Source organism: Glossina fuscipes, unplaced genomic scaffold (assembly GCF_014805625.2).
Source record: "Glossina fuscipes isolate IAEA_lab_2018 unplaced genomic scaffold, Yale_Gfus_2 0, whole genome shotgun sequence".
Taxonomy (NCBI): Eukaryota; Metazoa; Arthropoda; class Insecta; order Diptera; family Glossinidae; genus Glossina; species Glossina fuscipes.
The window spans coordinates 31,818,519-31,841,839 of record NW_023998414.1 but is presented as its reverse complement, the minus strand read 5'-3'; the positions used below and the strand labels follow the sequence as shown (position 1 = coordinate 31,841,839).

At 33.1% G+C, this 23,321-nt stretch overlaps 1 protein-coding gene and 1 long non-coding RNA gene across 3 annotated transcripts; one reads left to right on the top strand and one right to left on the bottom strand.

Annotated features, from left to right (window-relative positions):
• Positions 1–459: 459 nt before the first annotated feature.
• Positions 460–3,569, top strand: LOC119633863 (obg-like ATPase 1). Of its 2 annotated transcripts, none has more exons than XM_038027663.1 (6): positions 460–609; positions 789–998; positions 1,914–1,974; positions 2,026–2,407; positions 2,730–3,065; positions 3,142–3,569. In XM_038027663.1, the coding sequence occupies exons 2-6, from the start codon at positions 818–820 to the stop codon at positions 3,373–3,375; spliced, it is 1,194 nt and encodes a 397-aa protein (XP_037883591.1). In that variant the 5' UTR covers positions 460–609; positions 789–817; the 3' UTR covers positions 3,376–3,569. The 2 variants fall into 2 exon arrangements, with proteins under 2 accessions (XP_037883591.1, XP_037883599.1); XM_038027671.1 differs by lacking the exon at positions 460–609 and adding an exon at positions 634–719.
• Positions 3,570–5,262: 1,693 nt separating this feature from the next.
• Positions 5,263–6,684, bottom strand: LOC119644601. The gene is made up of 4 exons (XR_005248541.1): positions 6,601–6,684; positions 6,382–6,542; positions 6,137–6,329; positions 5,263–6,074 (listed from the first exon to the last, which is right to left on the bottom strand). It is a non-coding gene; the product is annotated as an uncharacterized LOC119644601 (long non-coding RNA).
• Positions 6,685–23,321: the final 16,637 nt, after the last annotated feature.

Here is a 23,321-nt window from a genome sequence, read left to right as displayed (position 1 = left end):
ATATCTGTATGAAACATTTAAGGTATATATATATTTTTAATGCTTTTCATCTAGTCTTAATCTATTTTGAAGAACTTTCGAGAAAATGTGAATTGTTGTGAAAATCGAATATCATCTTTCGTAAGCTTAAATGCTTTGCATGATAATTTTCCAAAGCTTAGCCAAAAAGGTTTTAATTTTTTGTTTTACATTTCTGTTAAGTTTCAATTAAAAAAGAAGAAACTTGTCTTAGGTGCATGGTAAACGATACATCTTACTCATTAACGATTTGATTAATTTCCATTTTTTTTTTTCGTCCTAAGTGCATGATTTTAAAAAATTCGTTTTTAATAGACACCCAAGTATACAGAGTTATACCACCAAAAATTACGACGCGCTTAACAACACTTAATATTTGTTTATCGCTGACAAACACTATAAACAGCTGTTGTGAATGACTCGTCTCTCGCTCTGTCTCTTTCTTTCTTCTTTGCTATGAACACCAAACAAATTTAGGCAATCTGTAGCCGGGTATTTCGATAAAAAAGTATAAATAATAAAAGATTTTTATATATTTAAAGTAACTTCTATCCATTGTTAAGTGTTAAGATCAAGTATAAATTGCTAAAGGCAAGTTAAACATAAAAACGCAGTTTTTTTTTGCTTAAACTTCGTAATATTTAGAGGTTATGTTTGAAGATGAAAAAGTCAACGTGTGTATTTTGACTGGATCTATGTTTGTGTGTGAAAGGAAAATTGCGAACGCCAAAAATAGTTTTGATGTATTCACTTTGATCTTTTCTATGCAGGGAATTTTTGTGCAAAGCCAGCGAACACGATGCCGCCGAAAAAACATGAAGAACCGGAACGTAAACCATTGATTGGTCGTATCGGTACTAATTTACGTATTGGTATCGTTGGGGTTCCAAATGTGGGTAAATCGACTTTCTTCAATGTATTAACAAAGAGTGCAGCACCGGCTGAGAATTTTCCGTTCTGCACTATTGATCCCAATGAAAATAAGTATTCCAATTTATTATAACAAAAACCAATGTTTGCTGAAATATCCACAGCTTTAATTCATCTTTTTGTGAACTTTTTATCTCCTTTTCCTAAATAATAGTAATTTAGAGTAAATTATTTAGCGTATTTTTTTGTTCGTTTGCTGCCTGTTGGCTAAACGAAAAATTGCTTTGGCAAATGCAATTTAATAAGCTGCCGTTGGCCACTGTAACAAGGCGTGGTTATGTCTTAGTGTTTTTTATACAAAGTCAGTAAACAGTCTGAATGTAATGCAATGCATTGAACCTCGTCTTAGTATATTTAAATGTATGCAAATTATGTAGGTAACCATTATTTAAAACGAAATTGATCGACTTCATCTTGCGTGGACCTTATAAAAAGCATGTGCTGCCAGGATAGCCAATGCTGCAATCATTTGCTTTGTACATATTCGGTTATTTATAATGTATACATGTGTATCCAACCTCCATTAAAGAGTCCGTACAGAGAGAGAGCCAGTTTCTTGCCATTTCTTGTTTGTATGTCTTATGTTTTCCTGTATAACGTTTTTATTCGTAGGAATGGCTGCCATGACCAGAGGCAATTTAATGCTTTGTGATTGCACAAAATTATAGAAAATTGCAATGATTTTTTAGTGTTTTCGATGAAAAGAAGACAACAACAACAACAACAAAAAAAAGCATATATTTTTGAACGTAGTTTAAAGATTTTCAATTTAGTTTATACAGGTGCTTTAATGATAGTGAAAAATGTTATTGAGATCTTAAGTAGAAATCAAGCAAACTAATACTGTTATCTTTTACTAAATTTAAAAGAATATTTTCACATAACTGGATAACTAAGACAATAAGATTTCTATAAGTTACTATTATACTTTACATTAACCTCATCTATCTCTTTCTCGCCTTTACGTAGAGTTCCTGTACCGGATGCTAGATACGATTTTTTGTGCGAATATCATAAACCGCTCAGGTAAACTAAATTAGGAGAAATTTTTATTATTTAATTACTTTGTACGTTTAGCAAAGTTCCAGCCTATCTGAATGTGGTAGATATTGCTGGTTTGGTCAAAGGTGCTGCCGAGGGTCAAGGTTTGGGTAACGCATTTCTTTCGCATATTAGCGCCTGCGATGCCATATTTCATTTGTGTCGAGCTTTTGATGATCCCGATGTTACGCATGTTGAGGGTGAAGTAGATCCAATACGTGACTTGGACATTATAGCGGAAGAGTTGCGTTTAAAAGATGAAGAGAAGCTAATGCAAAATCTAGAGAAACTGGAAAAAGTCGTAGCCAGAGGTGGTGACAAAAAACTCAAACCCGAATATGACACATTATTGAAGATAAAAGGTGTGCTTGTGGATGAGAAGAAACACATACGTTTTGCCGACTGGAATGCTCATGATGTGAGTATTAAAGCGGTAATTAGTTATCCGCCGCCGCAGTTTTTTGAAAATTACATGTATGACCATAGGTTAATCGCTAATCGATTTACGTAGTTTTACCTTTCGTTCGGTATTTTGCAATCTAGCAAGAGGACATATCTAAATTGATATGAAATCTTATTTTCATTCATTAATTTATCACGACAAAGCTATATATATATAGATGCAATAATACGAGTATATCTTTATCCGTTTGTGGTGGATACAAAAAATCATGCTAACAACCTATTAGACATAGATAGTGATTGATAACTTTTATTTTTTATTTTTTTTTTTTTAATAGATTGAATTCTTGAATAAGTATTTGTTTTTGACTTCGAAGCCTTGCATTTATCTAGTTAATTTATCCGATAAAGATTTTATACGCAAAAAGAACAAATGGTTGATTAAGATAAAAGAATGGGTGGATAAGAATGATCTCGGCGCGACTATTATACCATTTTCGGGAGCGTTTGAACAAATTTTGGCTGAAAAAGACGATTTAGAACGCAAAGAATACGAAGATGAAGTTAAATGCAAAAGCCAATTGGATAAAATAATTGTAACTGGTTACAAGGCTTTGCAATTGGAATATTTTTTCACTGCAGGTGCTGACGAAGTAAAAGCTTGGACCATACAGGTACATGAAGGGATTTTCGTAAGAATAAAAAAAGTGAAACAAAATGTAAATATTTTTGCTTGATTACACTATATAGAGAGGAACTAAGGCACCACAAGCCGCTGGTCGAATACATACTGATTTTGAAAAGGGTTTCATTATGGCTGAAGTAATGCATTATAAGGACTTTAAAGAAGAAGGTAGTGAAGCTAATTGTAAAGCGGCTGGCAAATATCGGCAACAAGGACGCAACTATGTGGTTGAAGACGGTGATATAATATTTTTTAAATTTAACGCTGGTGCCGGCTTGAAAGATGCGAAGAAGAAATGATATCACCTTATAATCATTCTATTTGCCATGTTCTACATTAACATGATTTTTTATTCACAAAGTTTTTATCATCGTAATCGTGCTTAACATATTTGGTGCATTATAGTACACATTATCTCTTATTAAGCGTACCAAACAATACGATATTTTAAAGAAGAATGGATTGCGATAATAAAAGCGACGTATTCAGCTAATAGGCTTCGTTTTTTTTTTTCTTTTTTTTTTTTGAGCATGTAAAAGTCAGAAAAAATGACAGGAGTTTACATAACGATTAGCATTCCAACATTCTCGTCTTAGTAATAATTCTAAAGGATACGTGATATTAAGTACTTGCATTATTTTTCTGTTACTGAAATACGTTATATACCTTGCAAAGATGATTATTACACATGTTCAGTGTTAACAAAGAATTTAAATACTATTTACCAATTCTACAATCCTGTCCAAATTCACCATCACTAAATTTTAACGTTCATGTGAAACTGTAGAAAGCTCGGAACCAACGCAAATGCATATCTGAATTATTGATTGATTGGCTTCGCCATTTTTTCTCCTGTCAATTTCAAACGTAGTGAACTCGAAGCCTTGATATGTATTTTATTACTTTATGTAGAAGATTTCACAAAATTTCTCCGGCGGCTGTTATTGATATTCTGTTCCACTGCAGAAACTCCCAGTAGAATGGCATACTTAAACAAAGACTTTTTAATGAATTTTGCAACTATTTCCAGAGAGTATTCCATCAACTTTTGCTGGTCGTTATTCGATCTCGACAGGCCCATCCTTCTCGTAGAATACAACAAGATCCTCAACACGAACTACATACCATTAAGTTATTGCAATTTTGAAATTATCTCTATAAAGAGGAAGATTTGCGTGGTATTATATATCGTCTCCTGGAGAGGCATTGCCTTAGTTTCCGCTCTTTAGCAACTTTTTGAAAGAGTGCCGCCTAAAGTGTCATCTAGAATTTCAAAACATTCTGAGCAGACATTTAATTCGTCTTCAGATTCTTCGAATTCGTTCGTAACAATACCATCACCCCTCACGTCACATCGTTTTTCTTAAAATATATCAGTCAAAAACTATATTCTAAGATCCCTTCTGCTTTCACTAGGATTACCAACCAGATTCTATAGTCGGCTTTACGAACTCACTCATTGTAAACACATCCTAATTAACAACAACGACATTAACATATATAGAAAACCCTTCGAATGTATTCCATAACGTTCTCTATTAAGTTCGATAATTGATTTACCACATACCGTAATGACTGCTTGATGAATGATATGCGGATAATGTTGTTGTTTTCTGATCCTACTCTAATCGGGAATTGATTAGATAAACTTTGCAATCAAATCCGCTCCAGATATCATTTTTCTCATCTTAGCATCCTTAACTCGCGCGATCTATTCGCGAGACAAAATATGCCATATGAGAAATATGCGATATGAGAAATTGTGTACGACTTAGTAAGGATTCGTAATGATAAAGAACTCTCTTCTCTTATGAAACGAAACCAAAAAATATAATAGAAGAATTGATGAAGAAAATGAAGATTGCATTAGTAATTTATTTATTCTTTTTCTCGCTGCAATATAGATTCAGCCGAATTAAGGGATACTTTTTTTAAGATTAAAGGATTAAATTATTATATTATAGAGAAGAACATCGATCAGAAGTAACAGCAAAATTCAAAGTAAATAGATTACCAACATTTTTAACCGGTTTAAACACTAAAAAGAAGAAGAGATAAGTTCTCTGGATTGAAGTGAAACGCTTGCGGAAAACGAAGCATTTACAGGCAGAAGAAATTGAAAAATGTTTTTGGTTTTATGACAATTGATATATAATAATACTTCATAGATAATACTTCAAGAGAGATTACGAAGTACAGGCAAAAATCATCCAAACATCCCAAAGGAAATTACTAAGATACCCCATATTCCCTATATAATAAGGCTTTAGGTTGAGCAAAGATGGTTTTATTTACTAGCCTGGTAGAATAGAATTTGAAGGCCACTTATCCGTCGCTGTTCCCTTCACTTTACAATTATGTTGCAACGTCCACAACGATTCACGCGAACGGACATTTAATGAGCTACACTCCAAGCCTTGCTTAATAATAGAGAGGACAATAGGCATTTTAAAGGAAGGACAGAAAATTTTGTGCAATGAAGAGTAGGGCCGTTACTCTTGTGTATAAAAATAATACAATTTGCGAACACATGCCGTTTTGCAAAGCATTTATGTAAAATTTATAGTGCCTTTTACGACATTGTTCAAAACAATCCAGAGAGAATTTACGTAGAAAACGATGATAACAATTTAAAAACAATTGAAAAAAGAATTGGAAACCAAAAAAGCAAAGTTGAATGAGTTAAGATAAATTAGTTCTTTTTTCCTATTAGCTAATTCAAGATGTTTTATTTTCATATTAGTCTGGAATTCCTTCTCTTTCATGAGGATGGATCGTTTTATCCGTCATATCTCCCGTTAAACCTGTCGAGGAAATGGTTGAAAAACTACACCTGTCCGCTCCTGTCGCGGAGATTTCCAATCCCGCCGCATCGATTATTTGCTTTTCCGCGAAGGTTAAAGGGATTTTAACGACATCTCGGCCTCTGGTTTGCAATTTCGATACCTTGTTGCAGCTCAATTTTTTTTTTAATAATGTACTTTTGATCACTGAAAACCTGCGTAAAACTTGGCTTAAATAACATATTGGATATAAATATATATATATATATGCACGAACTTTTCTTCAACGGCTGGCGTCTTTAATAGGAGGACCCCGCGCATTCAATTTTTGTGTCAGCTGTTCCCAAAGTTTATTCATTTGTTGCTTTCCTTTAAAGTTGTTAGGAATCACATTTTTTGCCAAATCCTTATGCTGATCCATAAACCTCACCGTGATCTCTTTTTGAGCAGCATTTATTTTATTGATCGACCTGCACAATTTAAATTTGAAAAATGAAAGGACAATATTCTATGATTACTTACATATCAAAAATTAGTTGCTTTTATTTTTATTACAATTAAAACGCTATGACTGAACACTTCTTGGCACTACTTGAAAGAGTTAGTAAGTAATCTTTCAGTTCTTTTTTCAATATTTTCCAAAAATTTGTTTCTTAATTTTTTTTTCATAATACTCTTTTATTCTGCGAGAAAATTTCATTCAATAATTATTTAGAAGAGAAAAGTATCAAAGATAATTACTTAAGTCTTTCCAATATTATGAAATTTTTCTTATTAATAGAGTTAGTTAGTCGCTTTGGATTGTGCCAGTCGTTATCGCCAAGGGGCTTTCATTCGCTGTCGACAACTGTAAACCTAAACCTAAAGACAAACTTGGCGTCGAGTTTATTCGACGTCGACATCCATAAACCGACCTCTTGTTGGCTCTTTTACTACCATAAACTGAAAGTGCCTCGTGAAAAATTAATTGAAAAATGTTTGAGAAATATTAAAAGAAGAATTTAGGGGTTATTAGGATATAATTAAAATATATATATATGCAAATTAAAAGGAATTTATTTGGATTATTGCTTTGCTTAATTATTGTCTTCGTCTTCATTTAGTTGCTATTCACATATTAATGACATCTAAAACACAGCGCTGTTTTTCTCTCAACTAGAAAAGGTCATACGAATCGACAGCACGTCGATTCATATAAATTCATAAAACGACACCGTTCAAATGCATGCTTGGCTCGAATGCGTATTTGTTCTGTGCTCTCGAACAAGTTACTAAACATTTTTATCATAAAAAGACATATGGCAACGACATCATGAGGAAATTTTGATAAATTCAGAGAGAATATGAAAAAAAAGTGTAGGAAATGTCAATTTTATCGAATAAGCGTAAAATTGATATTAGAGAGCTTTACTGTTAGTCGAATACCAAATTTGAGAGAAAATCACAAAAACTCTGTCAAAGAAACACAATCATTAATTTTGTGACAGTTGTAAAATGCTGCCCACATTGAAATTTACGACACCAACATGTTTTGGTATAAAGACAAACGCTATTAAAAATGGATCGGATCGGAGTACTTGTCACAATGAAGTGTGATTGCATTGATCGATTAATTATGTTCGTAGTGGTATACACAAAGAGAAACCGTGGTGCCACGTTGTTTATTAAAAAAACGTCAAGACATCAAGCTTGCCAACTTTTACAGGTCTTTGTGGGAATTGGCAAGTCTTATCGTTTTGTACGTATACGAATAAATAAAACAAAACCCGAAAAACGTGGAAAAATAAAACAAGGACAACTTATTTTAAATTTAGAAGTTATTTACCTAATTGATATTTATTTTATACTAATTTAAATGCTTTTTATGTTATATAATTCAAAGTTTTAATTTATATTCTACATTATTTTGTGCTTTTCTTTTAAACTCATTTTCTTAATTCTTTATTTAACTAATCAATCAAAAGGTAGATTTGCTTTCACATCAATTTTACATCACTTTCCTTATTCTTTCTTATGAAATAAAATTTAGAATTACAATAAAACTGAATAGAGAAACAACTCTTCCAATAAACAATTAAATATCTTAATAATAAGAATTTATAGTAGCTGCAAGCGAGACAGACATGGCAACTATAACTATACATTGCATGCTTATCCGGCACCAACAAAGAATCACAGAACTTTGAATACTTACGACTGTAGGTCATCTGGTGGATTTGTTATCTTTAATCATTACAGCTAAAGACAGTAAAGGCAATTGTTCTATTAGGGACAGTCGTAAACTTTTAATAATCCTGTTAGCAGGCTTGTCTTCAGTTCGGGTAAATGCATGGGTATATGTTCTTTAGGCTACATATCCGTAACTAAAAAGACAAATATTGCCATAAGATATTTAGCTAGCAATAAATCTGAAGACAGTGTGGATAATAACAAACTTAGGAACTGGTTTATGGTTGTCGATGTCGAATGCGCAATCGACTCGACCATTTATTTCGACAATGTTGTCTTGTGAATTTATATCAGTTAATTGCTATCAAGTCAAATGAACTTTTTTAGCCGGACAAAAAACAGCTCTGTATTTGTAATATCATTGGTGTGTGAATAACAATAGAAACGCGAATAAGTGAAAAGAAGAGGAAGAAAATAAATAAACAAGCAAAGCAAATATTCAAATAAGCAATTTTTGAAAATTTTATTCCTACAATGCTTTAATTATTTCTTTTAAATTTCCCCAAAAATTTGTTGTTAATTTAGTTTTGATGATATGCTTTCATTTACGGCAAGCGCTGTCAATAATAAAAAGAAGGACAAGAAGTTATCTGAGCTGGAATAAGCGCCGACTTATAAAATAATTGCTAATTAAAAAAGCTTGAATTTTCATGTGGATTCTTGCTCAAGAATTTAAAAATTTATTCGCAACCTTCTTAAATAAAATTTCTTGACATTTTAAAATAAAATTAAATCTTTATTTTCTTTCCAGTATAGAGTGTATTTTTATATAAAATTTTTTTTTTTTTTACAACCAATTCAAGATTTTGTGCTTAGATGGCAATATTTTTTAAAACAGTGTTCACGCCGACTTCAACTGCCTGTTTAAATTAAAGTTAGAATCCTGATTGTTGTGAATTGAAAATCTCGTCGCCATAAAATTGTTCCGATGTACTTTGCTTTTTGATGACTGACTAGCAACATAAATAAAACTAGTATAGAAGTTTATTGTTCAACCGATATTGTGAAAATGGACTGTAAAATTTATAAACGACAGTAAAAAAAGGAATTTGTGTGTATAATTCTCAATGCATAGAAATAATCGAAACAAAATATTGTGCACATAATATTTTCATATGAAGATATAGTTTTCATAAAAGGTCTCGCATTAGAGAGGGCATACAAAACGTCAACTGGTATTATCCCAATTTAGCAAAGTTAATCTAGAGTTAAATTAAAACTTTCATTTTTCGCTCGTTTTCGTCATAAAAAACTACAAATTAGACTTTGTTGTCACATGGAAGGCAATTTTTCATGATGGAATCTAAAATATACACCTGCGTGGTCAAAATTTTTTACGGTTAATTTTTATGTGAAATTGCTAGTATTGACTAATTTTCACTATGCGGTATTGTAAATTCCTGTTTTTTGCTGAAGAGCTTACTATTCTTGAGAACCGTTATATGCAATGGGGTGCAAAGAAAAGACCCATGTGATTTAAATATGGTCCAGTTAATTTTTATGCCAAATTATTATTATAGATTAATTTTTACCATGAGATATTTAAAATTAGACTTCCTTCAGTTTTTTGTAGTTGCTGCTATATAGGAGAGACTTCAAGAAATTGCCTCATCTGATCCAAAATTTTTGCATTAATTTAGGAAATTATTTGAGAAAATGGTTCCAATTCGACCGGTATAATGATAACGTCTATCTTATATCACAAGGGGTTTAGGCCATAACAAAAAGGCAAAGTATTAGAAAACATATATGTATAATACAGATACATGCGATAAAGTAAAAATAGGCAAAATTATGGGTAAACAGATGCAATCGAGAACAAAGAGTTGAGGTAAATGAAAATCAATGAATTTCATCATCATGTCGCTCCTTTAATCGATCCAAGCCTTTTTGGTGCCCTAGTGCCCTAAATTTTATCATCAGATTAGTATAACTATTGGTCCACTTACCTCCTTGCTTAAAGAAATTCCGAATTTTTGTTCCGAAATTTGGCAAATTCTTTCAATATCGCTTGATAATAAAACAATACTTACAATGAGCACATACACACACACAGATTAAAGAATAATTCTTGCTTTAGATAAAAACGAATATGATTGTAATCTTAGATATTCGGTTAACACGACAGCAATTCAAACGGGGGGTTAATGTATTCGCTAAGATTTAACTTAAAAGCTACGCGGGGTTATGTTCCGAAATAGTAAGAGCTTATTATCTTTGACATCCATCGCGAACTTGCTCATTAAAAAGTTACAACAGTGTAGCTCAAAATGTATTTATTTATAATGACATTGCTAGATCAAAATACTATCTACAATATTACTACTAACCACACTTACCATCTACAATATTACTACTAACCACACTTGCATAAATTATGATTGACTTTATATCTGTAAAGATTCCTAGTGGTTTTCATATTGGGTTTCTTTTAACCGTAATCTTGCTATTGCTTGCCAGCAATGTGCATTTCCTTTTCCTATAGGCATGATGGTCCCTTGAACTACTCTAACGTGTTAAATCTAACGCTCTCTAATATCGTTTTGACAAAACTAATATTTGACTCCACACACACATTATGCTTGATTTTTCTGCTGGAAATATTGAAGCCTTACTTTCTTCGTTCTGTAATGTATTAAACTATTTGTGCATCCGTTTCGATTAAGCAACCTCGCCCCCGAAATAGGTACCCGCAATGGTTTAAGAACTTTTCAAAAAATTTATGAAAAGTCGTTCTGCTTACGACTATTTTGCGTATTCCGCATAGATTTAATTACCTCAATCACCAATATTAGTGCAGATACCTTCAATTGATACAACCCTCACTGCTTGTTAATCCTAGACACATTTTTAAAGTTTGCCAATCCTAAAAGAAAAATCTCCATATATTCCTCGCATGTTTAACTTTATCACTTCGAATGAATTTCTCGTCGTGTCTGGCGTCTGGCGTCCCCCAAGCAGGGCAGCCATTTAGGATCCCTTTTTTATTTAATTTATATATTAATGATCTGCCCTCGGTGATTAAATCCAACCAGATCTTAATGTACGCTGACGATCGTAAACTGTTTTCTTACTTCACCTTGGAATTTGGTTACATGGTTCTCGTTAAATTTTAATGAAATTATATGTAAAAAAAATGCAGAAAGCTTTCTTTCTTAAGACGAAATCGTTCAGTACTGAGTATTTCATTGACTCAGACAAGTTGGAAAACGTTGATTCGTTTATCGACTTGAGGATTCTATTCGATCAAAGATTACTTTTTCATCTCTCATTAAGTAAAGCAAGAGATTCGTGCTTGGCCAACGAGCTGAAAGTACCTTCCATTACAAAAAAGCTATACATGTGCTTTGTTAGATCTCAGTAGTTGAGAATGCCTCGTTGTTGTAGTGTGGTTTTCCTTCTATACGTGTTATGTAGGTTCACTTGAAGCCGTTCAAAAGCATTTCGTACTGTTTGCTCTTAGAAATTTAGATTGAGACCCGCTTGTCTCTCTGCCACCTTATAAAAATAGATTGCTTCTCTTATTCCTTACCGTCACTTGAGAAGCGTGCATTTACTGTTGGTGTTTCCTTCCTAATTCATTTAATTAATCGCACTATCGATTCGCTTACATTACTTGGTGTGATAAGCTTTAATGTCCCTAATCGCTTCTCTAGGCATTTTATGCTCACTAAGCTGAGTCAATGTAAATACAATTATGAGCTCTTTAGCCTCTGTTGTTCCGTCTCTGCGCTACTTGTGTGCATTGCTTTTCTTCTTTTTTCTTTCTTTTTATCCTTCTTATTTATTTGCACATGAATTATTATTTAAATTCTTATTTATACAATTAAACTCGATTGTTAATTTGTCTTGGTTGAGTTCCATGTGTAAGTAAATAAATAAATAGCGCATTTTTTTTAAAAATAATAATTGGACCTTGAAATATATCTTTTTGTAAACATGTCAGAGAAAGCTAAATTCTGTTTGTGTAACGAAAAACTATTTCAGGAATTTTCATAAGCAAATCATATCAACATGATGTGTGTTTTCATCGCAATGTTCTTCAAATCCTTCGGTGCATTCGACGCAGCGACGTAGTATGGGCTATGTGTAGTAGTAGTGGTATGTACATTTACATTCGGAGCATGTTTTCTACAGAGATAAAAGAGATTTGTCTATCATTTAAGTCTGTTACCCAGCATTCCCATCGATTCGATTGCCGTATGACATACAACCGCGACACGTCGCGTCCTTAATCTCAGTGCGCGATTTTGAAATAATCTATCAGCAGTGATCTTTCCGTGCCTGATGTTTCCATTTCTCCTGTTTTCATCCCTCGCTGTCTATAACCCTCCTTCACGCATAGATGACAAAACCCTGAGTGCTTAAGTTTTAAGCAAACATAAGCTATTTTCACAACAATTTTCATAAGAATTTCAAAAGAAACAATGCTTTCACCTCTCAACTTCTCAAACAAAGGGAAAGTAACTTCGAAAAAAAAAAGAAAAAAGAAAAAAAGACAATAATAATGAATTTGAAATGATAATAAACGATTAGAAGAATTTTCAGATTTGAATAAAATTTGCAAAAACTTTTAATGATCTGCCATTAAGAACGATTGCATCGGCCATCGGTATTCAATTTGCTAACAAAAAGAAGAATTGCTGAAATTTTATGCTTCTTCTTCAAATCTAGATGGATCATGCATAAATTCGATAATTGCAAAAACTCATATGTGAAATGAGAGGTGAAAATTTAGGTGGAGTTCTTCGAACAGCTACTAGCGAACTAAATCCTAATTATGACGTAATAATAAATGGAAACCATGCCTAATTTAATCCATGACATTGAAATTCGAGTAAGAACGCATCACTTAATAAGTTTCCCGCCTAAGACATATATGGCATCATTGTTGATCGATCCGTATCATTTGTGGATATTATCAAACTTTAAACGGTATGTATCAAGTTACAGTTACAGTTCAGTGACCGTATTTTGGTTTCACAGATGTTCTCATCATTCTTCTCTACCAAAAAGGTAAACTTGCGGCTAAGTTGTTGATTTGAAACAAAATCGAATGGCCGCCTATGATGGTGAACAATCTGATCTTTTAAAATTGCCATTTGTCCCAGCAAACATAAAAGAAGTGCACAAAATCGTTCGGAAAATCTCAACAAACGAAGCTGCGTGGGATAGCTGACGTCCTAAGGATATCAAAAAGCAGCCCATGCACTAATTTGCATGAATATTTCTACATGACGAAGATCTGTTCGATATGGGGTCGTTTGGCGCTGTTCAGGTAAAATAGCTTGATATTTTGACACTTAACGTTTGAAGTTTGATACTGTCCAGAAATCGTGTAAATCGGTCAACAATGTTGTCATATATGTCTCAGACCGGAAACTTATTGAGTGATATGATATTTTTGTTTATTTCCAGCTACACAACTTACTTGCCGTTATGCTGGCAAGTTACTCCCCAAAACGCAAAGTTTTTCTCATCCATTTTTCGGGCAAGCAAAACCAAATCATTTCAAAGACCGCCCTTTTTATAGTTTACCCAACTTGTGATATAAGGTACATTAGATTTATGCGGATGTACGCAACACCCAGAAGGTCTTTAGATCCGCGTTCTATTATACCGTCCTTCACTTGTCTGTCCGTATGTCCACATAAATTCGTTTTTAAATCACAGGATGAAAGCTATTTCGGATCCGTGCACGTTTGCGACCACTCGTCGTACAATGCCTTATTTTCAAAAATCGTTATACGGCGAAAAGAAATGCAATTTTCAAAATTTCCCGATAAAAGACGTTGACTAATAGTATTTTGACATATCAAATTGAATATGAATAATTTGGGCCGAGAGGGGCAAATATGCGAACTCTTTTCCTTATAACCCTTCCTACGAAAATACGAATCTTTATATGGTTGAAAAGTTCTAATTTTCAATATTTCATGGTGAAAATTAGTTCCGTATAACCGTACCGTATTTGTGCCACGTAGATCTATTCCGTTGGATTCCACCACATAGGAGGATTCTCAGCAAATGTAAAGCGTTATCTGCCCAAAAAAGCTGAATATTTAATGTTTTATGATACAAATCTATCCAAGACAGTAATTTGACCTAAAAATTAAATGGACCAAATTTGAACCAAATGGGTCTATTTCTTGGACAGCAGTCCATCTAAGATTTCTAATGAATAGTAAGCTTTTCCGAAAATGGTTTAATTTTTAATATTTGATGATGAAAATTATTAACAGTAGGGAATTTGGATAACTTGGGTCTATTTGTTAGACCCAACCATATATATATATAAGGATTCTTATGCCGTTATATGGAGAAAAAAACAATTTTTAGTTTTTCTATGGCGGAAATGGAAAACCGATGAAATGTTTGTGAAGTAAATTAAGATTTAGTTTTAAAATTTAGATTACGTCGTATAATGTCTTCGGAATCCTTCAATATGCCGGCTATCATCGAATGTATGCCTTTGCATAAAAATCAGGTCTAATATTTGGTCTATTATTACTAAAATTGGCGAATCACTGTACTAGGCGAAATGGTGTAGGGTATTTAATGGGCAGTCTTACCCGACTATAATGTTCTTGCTTCTTTAATATTAATATATCGTTTTGTATACTTTCTAAATACGCATATATATATATATATATATATATATATATATAAAAATATATATAATGTATACATAGGTATGTATCTCAACATTTATAAAGTTCACAACACTAGTTTAATATAAACGCTAGGAAGAGTTTTTAGTTTCAAGTAGTAAAATTTTTTTGAGTATTATCTCGATTCCTGAGAGACTGCAACGTAGTATTAGATCTGCATGCTCTCTGTAGTCATAACGAGAAAGTAAACGAAGAACTTTATTATTTTTAAATTTAATGTTGAGAAAAGTGGGTGTGTATGCAAAGGCACGCTTTAACTTTCTTCGGCAACCAAGTATGTGTGTGTGTGTGTGTGTGTGTGTACATTATTTTGAAACCGCATCCAATTGCAAAAAAAAAAAGAAAAATCCAAATGACAATTTACTTAAGCCAACCTGTAGTAGTACAACAAATGTAATTTTATGCTGTTGTTGTTATTGTTGTTTTTGTTGTCAAAATTCAAACTTAAAACTTTTTAATCATGATGTTATATGAAGGAAAGACAGTAAGTAATAAGATGGCTATGCTACCGCTGCACGCTATGCACCGTAGATGTACGCAGTAATACGATAATATATACGCATATGACAGATAGATTTGCAAAATTCGGATGACTACCGCTATTCTTTTTCGTTTCATTTTCTCCTTCTCTAAATATTGTAATTCTATTCACGGAAGGTAAATACATTTATGTATTTTAGTATGTTTATCATTTTATTCATGCATTGTGTACAGCGAGCATTGTCTATGTCCTAAACAGGCTATGCGCGTTTGCTTGTCTCCTTTAACAGATATTCAAAAAGTGAATGAGCTTTTTGAATATGTGCTTGTCGTGTGTGCGTATATGCTATGAGGGGAATGTGTTAAGTGTATTAGCCGGAACTGGTGTTCTTATATGCATTGCAAATATTCGAGTAACTTGCTTATGTATACATCGTTATATTCATAAATGCATATGAAAGTGTGCGTGTTGATTGTACGGTTGAATATACTTTCGGTTGTTGAAATAAATGATATGTTTATTAAAATACCTAACTCTTATGAAAACTTTCTTATGCAAAACTTTTGCAAGAAGTTTTCCAAATAAATAATCTAAATAAGATGATGTGTTGATAATAAGAGAATGATAACGATGATGATGATGATGATGATAATAATAATAATAATGATGTCATTGACTGTGATGACGACTTATCATGATGCTAATGAGTTCGTAATCATTTATGACACTTGAAGTAGCTATGAAATGCACATAACTAAATTTCGTATATTCCCATGAATTTATTTATTACATAATAATAATAATATTATTTCGGTTGGGAAAGCAGAAAATTAACTCGATATTATATTCGGTTTGCGTAGAATTTATTGAACGTTTTCGCTCTCTACGATACTATAATGGTTAGTTAGTATGAATTTTAATTCATTCGAAAAGTCGATTAGATATCGCATGTGGCAGGATTTTTTAAATGGATTCTGTGCCGGGGGTATATGAAGTTTAATTTTTATTATACCGATCGATTCAGAATTATATTCTGGAACAATCTAAGCGTGTCTGTCCATCTGTCCATGAATTTTTGTATTCAAACCATGGCCCCAAGTTTCGGAATATGTTGATGAAATACGGTACACTGACCCAAGGACCAATGCTATTGTAAATATTTCGAATCGACACACTTTTTCGACCACTCCCCCAAAAAGAATATTGTGATTTTGAGAATTTCACGACAAAAATAGCTTAGTAATAGTACATAGGCATTCTAAATTAGTGTCGAGTCGATGGGGAATTTTTTTTTGAATCTTTTATCATATAACCGTACCTACAGAAACTGAACGTTGATGTGATGAAAAGGCTTAATATGCAATGCATTTTCACAAAAATTCGTTTATAATAATAATTTGATATAAAAAAAATAAATTTACTAAATTTTGATCACGCAGGTCTATTCTTGGACCACACCATATATATGGGCTCCCATGAAATCGATGGTATAGGGCGTCGAAAGATTGCCCTTGCTCGGCGATAAAATGTTCACTTGGTTTATTTGTAATTTTGAGACGATCATAAGTCAAGGCTCAGTTGATCGAAAGAGATAAGAAATAATTGTTCTGAGATCGCGATTGTACGTCCAATTAACCTAAGAATGATGAAATGCTGGAATCATCATGTCCAGTGTCATCAGGTGAAATGTGCAAAGGGTTGCTTAATATTAAGAGAGACAGAGAGACAGAGATTGAGAAAGAGAGAGAGAAAGAGAGAGAGAAAGAGAGAGAGAAAGAGAGATAGAGAAAGAGAAAGAGAGAGAGAGAGAGAGAGAGAGAGAGAGAGAGAGAGATAGAGAGAGATAGAGAGAGATAGAGAGAAAGAGAGAGAGAGAGAGAGAGAGAGAGAGAGAAAGAAAGAAAGAGAGAGAGAGAGAGAGAGCCGCCTTTCGTCGCATTTGCGTAACACGTCAACCGAAATTCCATCTAATTTCGCTTCTTCTGCTGGCTTGCATATGATCCCTGTTGTATCATAAGCTTAGATCAACGTTTCGCCTTAACTCTAACATTTGCCAAGATGGAGATTAACTTAGTTTTTTTCGTTGTAATTCTTCCATTTTATTTAATAAGAGCAATGGCCGTCGCGCTTGACGGGTTCTAGCATGTCTAGCCCATGCGCGATAGAGAAACCGTACTCGGGTATTTATTTGCTTTGAGCACAATTGAGCTTTCCGTTGAACATTGGATTGCTTCAGCCATCTTCATTATTCTCCCCACTATATATGATCCTCTTGCGCTAAAAGTATCGCTTGGCTTCTACCTCTTTAAACAATAGCTTCTTCTATGAAAACTAAAAGTAAATCATGATTCGACCATAAATGAATCTCTATTTTGTATTCTCGTAATATCTTTGTTTTTGCGGGCGATTCTGCGTCCTATCCGCCAGAAGCGTTTATGTCGATTCTACTTTCTCAGTAAGTTGGCGCTACGGCGCGATTAATGATCGAGGTGAAATGTCGCTGAACCACAAAATATGCCGACATGAGTGCCGATAAATATTAAATGTAATTCATTCCTCGTCTCCTATTCTACCGAGTCCGATATATTATGCAATATATGCAATGTAAAGCTGAATATTATTCATATTGATTTCAATTTCGCAACTTTACAACGTTACAAGGGTAAATGCAAAAAAAAAAAAAAGAAAAGAAATGTAATGAAAATGAGATAATGATGCTAAAATACGTTACGATTAACATGAATCTTTCTGCGAAACGTGACAATAATATAAATCAACAGATTGGTGTGTTTTGCCTGTTGTTTTTTTGCAGACACCGTTTGCTTAGGTATAAAATTTAATAGAGAAACGCTAAGACATTTATGCTTTGCTTTAGTTGCGAACTGGTAATGTAAACGACATCTGGTATTTAAGTTAATATTTTTTATTTTCTTCTCCACTAAGTTGAATGTATTTCCTATGGATGGATATATTTATATATATACATATATATATATATATGTATATATATATAGGGCATGTATATGCGTATGATGCCTTAATAAAACCATGAACGAACAGTAAATACTAAATGGATTTCACGTTAAGTGAAGCCATGTCTTGCATACCTGACCATATTGAAGTTTAAAGACGACAACGATTGTTAAGAGAACAATACGGAAAGCAGCAAGACACACACACACACACGCGCGCACACACACACACACACACACACACACACACACACAAAACACACACACAAAACACACACATAAACACATATACACACATGCACATTAATGTATACGTATTTATGTATTTATATTCCGTGCACAGTACACAGTACGTTCGTATGGCTATATAAACAAAAGAATATTTAGGGCATACCTTAAGGGTATAAGTTGTTTATTCATCAAAATGGAAATGAATATATCGGAGAGCATTTATATAGCATATATATCGCCATTATATTGGTTTAAATGACTATTAAAACTCCGGTGGCCATTAAAGATTGATGTTAACAATTTCAATACTTTTTTTTTTTGTTTTAATTATTTCCCAAGCAAACGATATTTGTCGCAAAAAAGAAAAACGCTTTCATATTTTGATTAATTCAAGTAAAAATATTTTGATATTTCGTTGCAGGTCAAGAAATAGAAATCGATACAATTTGTGTGTTCTCAGCGCGCAGCTAAAGTATTCCTCGGCAGGCTAGACTTGTCTTAAGCAAAAGAAAATTTATTACTAGATATATTTCGCATTACGGTAAAGTATTTTAAAAGATTCTTATCCAAAATTCCTTTTGATATTTTCATTAAATAAACAAAACTAGAGAGTTAGGTATTTAAACTGTCGTAAGCCTTAAGTACCTATCGTTGTAAATCGTAAGCAAATATGTTCAAACTCTGGAGTTATTCTTTTTTTTATATCTATCACGGAAGGATGAGGAGTATATTCGGTTTATCAAAACGTTTGCAACGCCCAGAAGGAAACTTCAGACACCGCACAGTGTAAATATATTCTTGATAAGCATCAAATTCTGAATCGATTTAAGCATATCCGTCTAACCGTGACCCGAAGTGCTCGCACGCAAGTTAGTATTGAAAGCGGTCAAAGGACACGCCTGAGCATACCTCTGTTGCATACCTCTGCAAAACGAATAAAAAGTTGTTTTTTTTTTTCTTTATTACTCATAACCTACAGCACATAAATCTATAAAAATTTGATATGAATTATGCGGGCGATGTTTTGTAAGGCGCAGAAGGAAGCTTCGTAAGCCGTGTAAAGTACATAAATTCTTGGGAAATTTTAAATTCTGAATGCACCTAAACATATCCGCCTGCTCGTCTGTTTATCTGTTCATCTATTCAAGGGTGTAGCATCTGTGATAAACATTCTCCGATTCGCAAAAATGGAGATAGCACCGATAAGTTTGCAGAAGAAGTTGAGAATGATCCAAACCGGTCAACGGACATGGCTACAACGCGTACATGCGTGCGCCACAAAAACTTTGAACCCTATTGCTACCCTAGTAGGTAAGAATCGCGGCTATCAAATCTATGTTCGCGGGTTTAAATTTCTAAAGAAACCTACCTAAGGCAAACGCAATAGACCGGTATAGATATCTAATACATTAACATATGTATACCATATTAAGATGCTTTAGGTAGGCATCGGCTAGTAAAGGAGATGAAATTCTAAAGAGGACAGAGAGATGGAAGAAAATATTCATTGCATTTGTTGAGCTTGCACACTATTCGCGGCAGATAGAAATTCGATAAAGACATCGCTGGGCGTTGGAAAAGCGATTAAAATTTTCTGAAAGCAACAAATGTGTTGGAAAATGAAAACAGAAAATCGTGGTAAAAGGGGGAAAGTGTGAACAGGTAATGAAAACATTTCTACCGTTCAATTTAATGCGGAGACAGATAAACTCCATTTGAATTGGACGAAAAATTCGAAAGACTTTGGAATTAGCATAATTCTCTGACTATGCCCTTATTACACCTTTCAGTCGCTGTACATATTTTGTATTTTCTTTCACTTTTATTTTGCGTATGCTTTGTCATGCGTTTGCGTCAGTAGCTAATATGTTGCATATTAACATTTTGTAAAGCTAATGCTGAGTAATAGACATTTGTAAAAAATAATCTCTTGGTCGTTGGATGCAAAACTTTATAGATTTCATTTATGATGATGAGCGAATAACGAGCGAAATTTTTCGGCTAAATATTAAACGCCAATCAGTTCGTGTGGGTGCAAAGAAATTTCAAATTTTTTTTTTTTTTTCTTTTTTCAATTATCATTCCCACGAGGACTACATTTCCCTATTTTCTTAATAAAGAATCATCCAGTGTCGCGAGTTTTGGGCACAAAGTGAAAATATATATGTAAAACCACGACGGTCTACCTTAGCTTTTGCGATCATAAATATTCCATAAAAATATAACGGATTAGCGCTAAGTTAAAGGCTAGGGAAAGAAACGGATGAACAAAAAACAAGTGATTAGGTCGGTTAATGGAAAAACGGATCGATAAAAATGCGGACGAGTAAACAAAGGAATAGACGGCCAAAAGACTTGGATTAGTACAGCGTTGCTCATATGAATGGAAGTGGAATGAGGTACATTGGGTGGACAGGTGGATGCATAGAAAGGCAAGTAACCTGATGATAGACAGGTGACCTATGGATAGACGGACCGACGCATATGGCTTTCGCTACGATTTACCCGGAGCCAAATTAGCTCCCAATCTCGAAATAATAAAATTCGAACGCTGTTGAGAGACAATTAAGTGTAACGTAAATTATATTGCATTAGTGTATAAGTATAAGCGTAATTGCAAAACTCTATATTTAGATATGATGCTTCTATTTTATTATTACTCATACGACGGGGATGATGTCTTATACTTATACGCACGAAAGAAGAAACATTTTAGTTAAAAAATTTAAAATAAAAAAAACCCAACCATTAATGATAAAGTTATACTATTTTGTTAGACTTGATTCTTATATAATTAAGATGTGATTTGAAAAAAAAAAAAAAATAATAAAACTTTTCTATCTTCATCTGAAGTGAAAATGTTTTAATAAATTTTCGAATTCAATATTATAATAAAATGCATCATCTGTAACTGAATAATTGATGTAATTTATCAGCTTCAATTACAATCTTTCTGTCTGTAGCAATCGTTAGTCAGCCATCATCCACGAACATGTACGACAAGAGAATTTCAACATAAAATTTACGTTCTCATTAATTTATGATAGCAATTTTTAACACTTTGACCATTGTGTTGGCTGTAAAGAAAGGGAACAGTTTCCGCCACTAGCTGCGCATTTTAAAAATCAGCAGGGCTTCCTTTACTGCCACCAATCATTAATACTGGAAATGACAGCTGCATCATCAGCACATCAGCATATTACATTGCTTATACATGAATGAGTAACGGTATATATATACATACATATATATATAAATCAACAATACACTCAACCGTACTACATAGAACTGATTTGATTTTTCGCACTAAACTCAATATAACTCAACTGAACTGAAGTGAATGACAAGCATTGTTATTATAAGAAAAAGGCAAAGTATTTGAAGCATCAATATTTTACGCATTGTAAAAAGTTGAAGAAAATTAAATTAAAAAAAAAAAAAAAAAGAAAAATAAGAAGGAAACGATCATACATCAATTTATTCTTCATTTTCTAAAAAGTTTTCAACAACCACACTTTGGCTCCTATAGTTGAAGTACTCTCTTCTGCAATCGCATATATATATATTGAAAATATCAAAGGAAACTGATTTATTTATGACATTTCATTAAAAAGAAATGTATAAAATAAAACACATTCATATGCTCAACTCAAACGTGTCATAAATTTTGCAAGAAAAAATTATTATAAAAATTTTATATCATTACCTCTCTACTCAACTGTAGAGTGTACGACTTCATTCTTACTGCTACACTGTAGCAGCAGCAGCAGGCAGTCACTACCATTTAGGCATACGTGCCGCAAAACTCCTTAAAACCATCGACGAACATCATTCATTCGTTCAAGTCTCGTGTAAGTCTCCATTCGTCTCTCTAGGGCTTTTTTTATAGTTGCAAGAACTACATCTAAGCGATGATTATCACTGCCAATGATTCGATTTAAAAGCGTTATGTCTTCATGATATTCGAACACTAGTAGAGTAATCCAAGTCGAATATATTCTCCAAGTGTTATCTGATCGAGATCCGCTGATTAATTTGCTCTTGAGCTTATATTCAACCTCCAGAGCCGCTAAACATCTTCTAACAGCGCCCTTTTCCCATGGCTTTGTATAGCATTTTCTCCTCGCAAATTTCTTCTATACATCCTTGCGAGTTTTGCTTGCAAGGTTTTCTAAACTAAATGAGTAAAGTTTGCCTAGAAAACCAAAGAAAGTTCTTGCCAAAGTTCTCCTTTTGTGCTCTTAATGTAATCAAAATTTATATTTTTCATGGATCTCACGGATCTCGACTACTTTCTTTAAACACTAAAATTCAACTTTATTTAATGTTAATTATGATGATTCATGGAAAATATCGAACTGAAGTAATTTGTAAGTCTTTTGTAAATCTTCTCCCTTTTGAAATGGCGCTCATCAGCTGCGAGCAGCAACAGCTCTCGATAATATATATATATATATATATATATATTTCTTAGGTCATATAATCTTTAAATGTTAAAAGCATAATAAGATCTGTCATTTTTATATACTTATATACTTAACAAATAACATTTAAGGTAAGATCTTAATTTTGATGCACATTAAGAAATTATGCAATGAGATGTTGTGGGATTACTTTAATGTAATATACAAATTGGTGCATATGTGTTAATGCATTTGTGGATATTGCTGCGCTGGACTGGGGCTATGCAAATAAAAAATAAATTTTAAAAAGAAAAATTATTAAAATAATTCGTTCATATGAATAAGGAGGCTACGGTAGAATACAAGTTAACTCTATTCGCTAAAGATGATGACACTCTGTTGCAATTTATTCTCATGTCACGCTACATGTTAGATCCGGATAAATAAATTCTCAGCGAATATTTTCGAAACGTGT

Bases quoted from the DNA above. Each gene is read 5' to 3' on its own strand.
- LOC119633863 (XM_038027663.1), top strand. From the start codon at position 818: ATGCCGCCGAAAAAACATGAAGAACCGGAACGTAAACCATTGATTGGT. The intron at 999-1,913 runs ATAAGTATTCCA...TCTCGCCTTTAC, and splicing joins CACTATTGATCCCAATGAAA to GTAGAGTTCCTGTACCGGAT. The intron at 2,408-2,729 runs GTGAGTATTAAA...TTTTTTTAATAG, and splicing joins CCGACTGGAATGCTCATGAT to ATTGAATTCTTGAATAAGTA.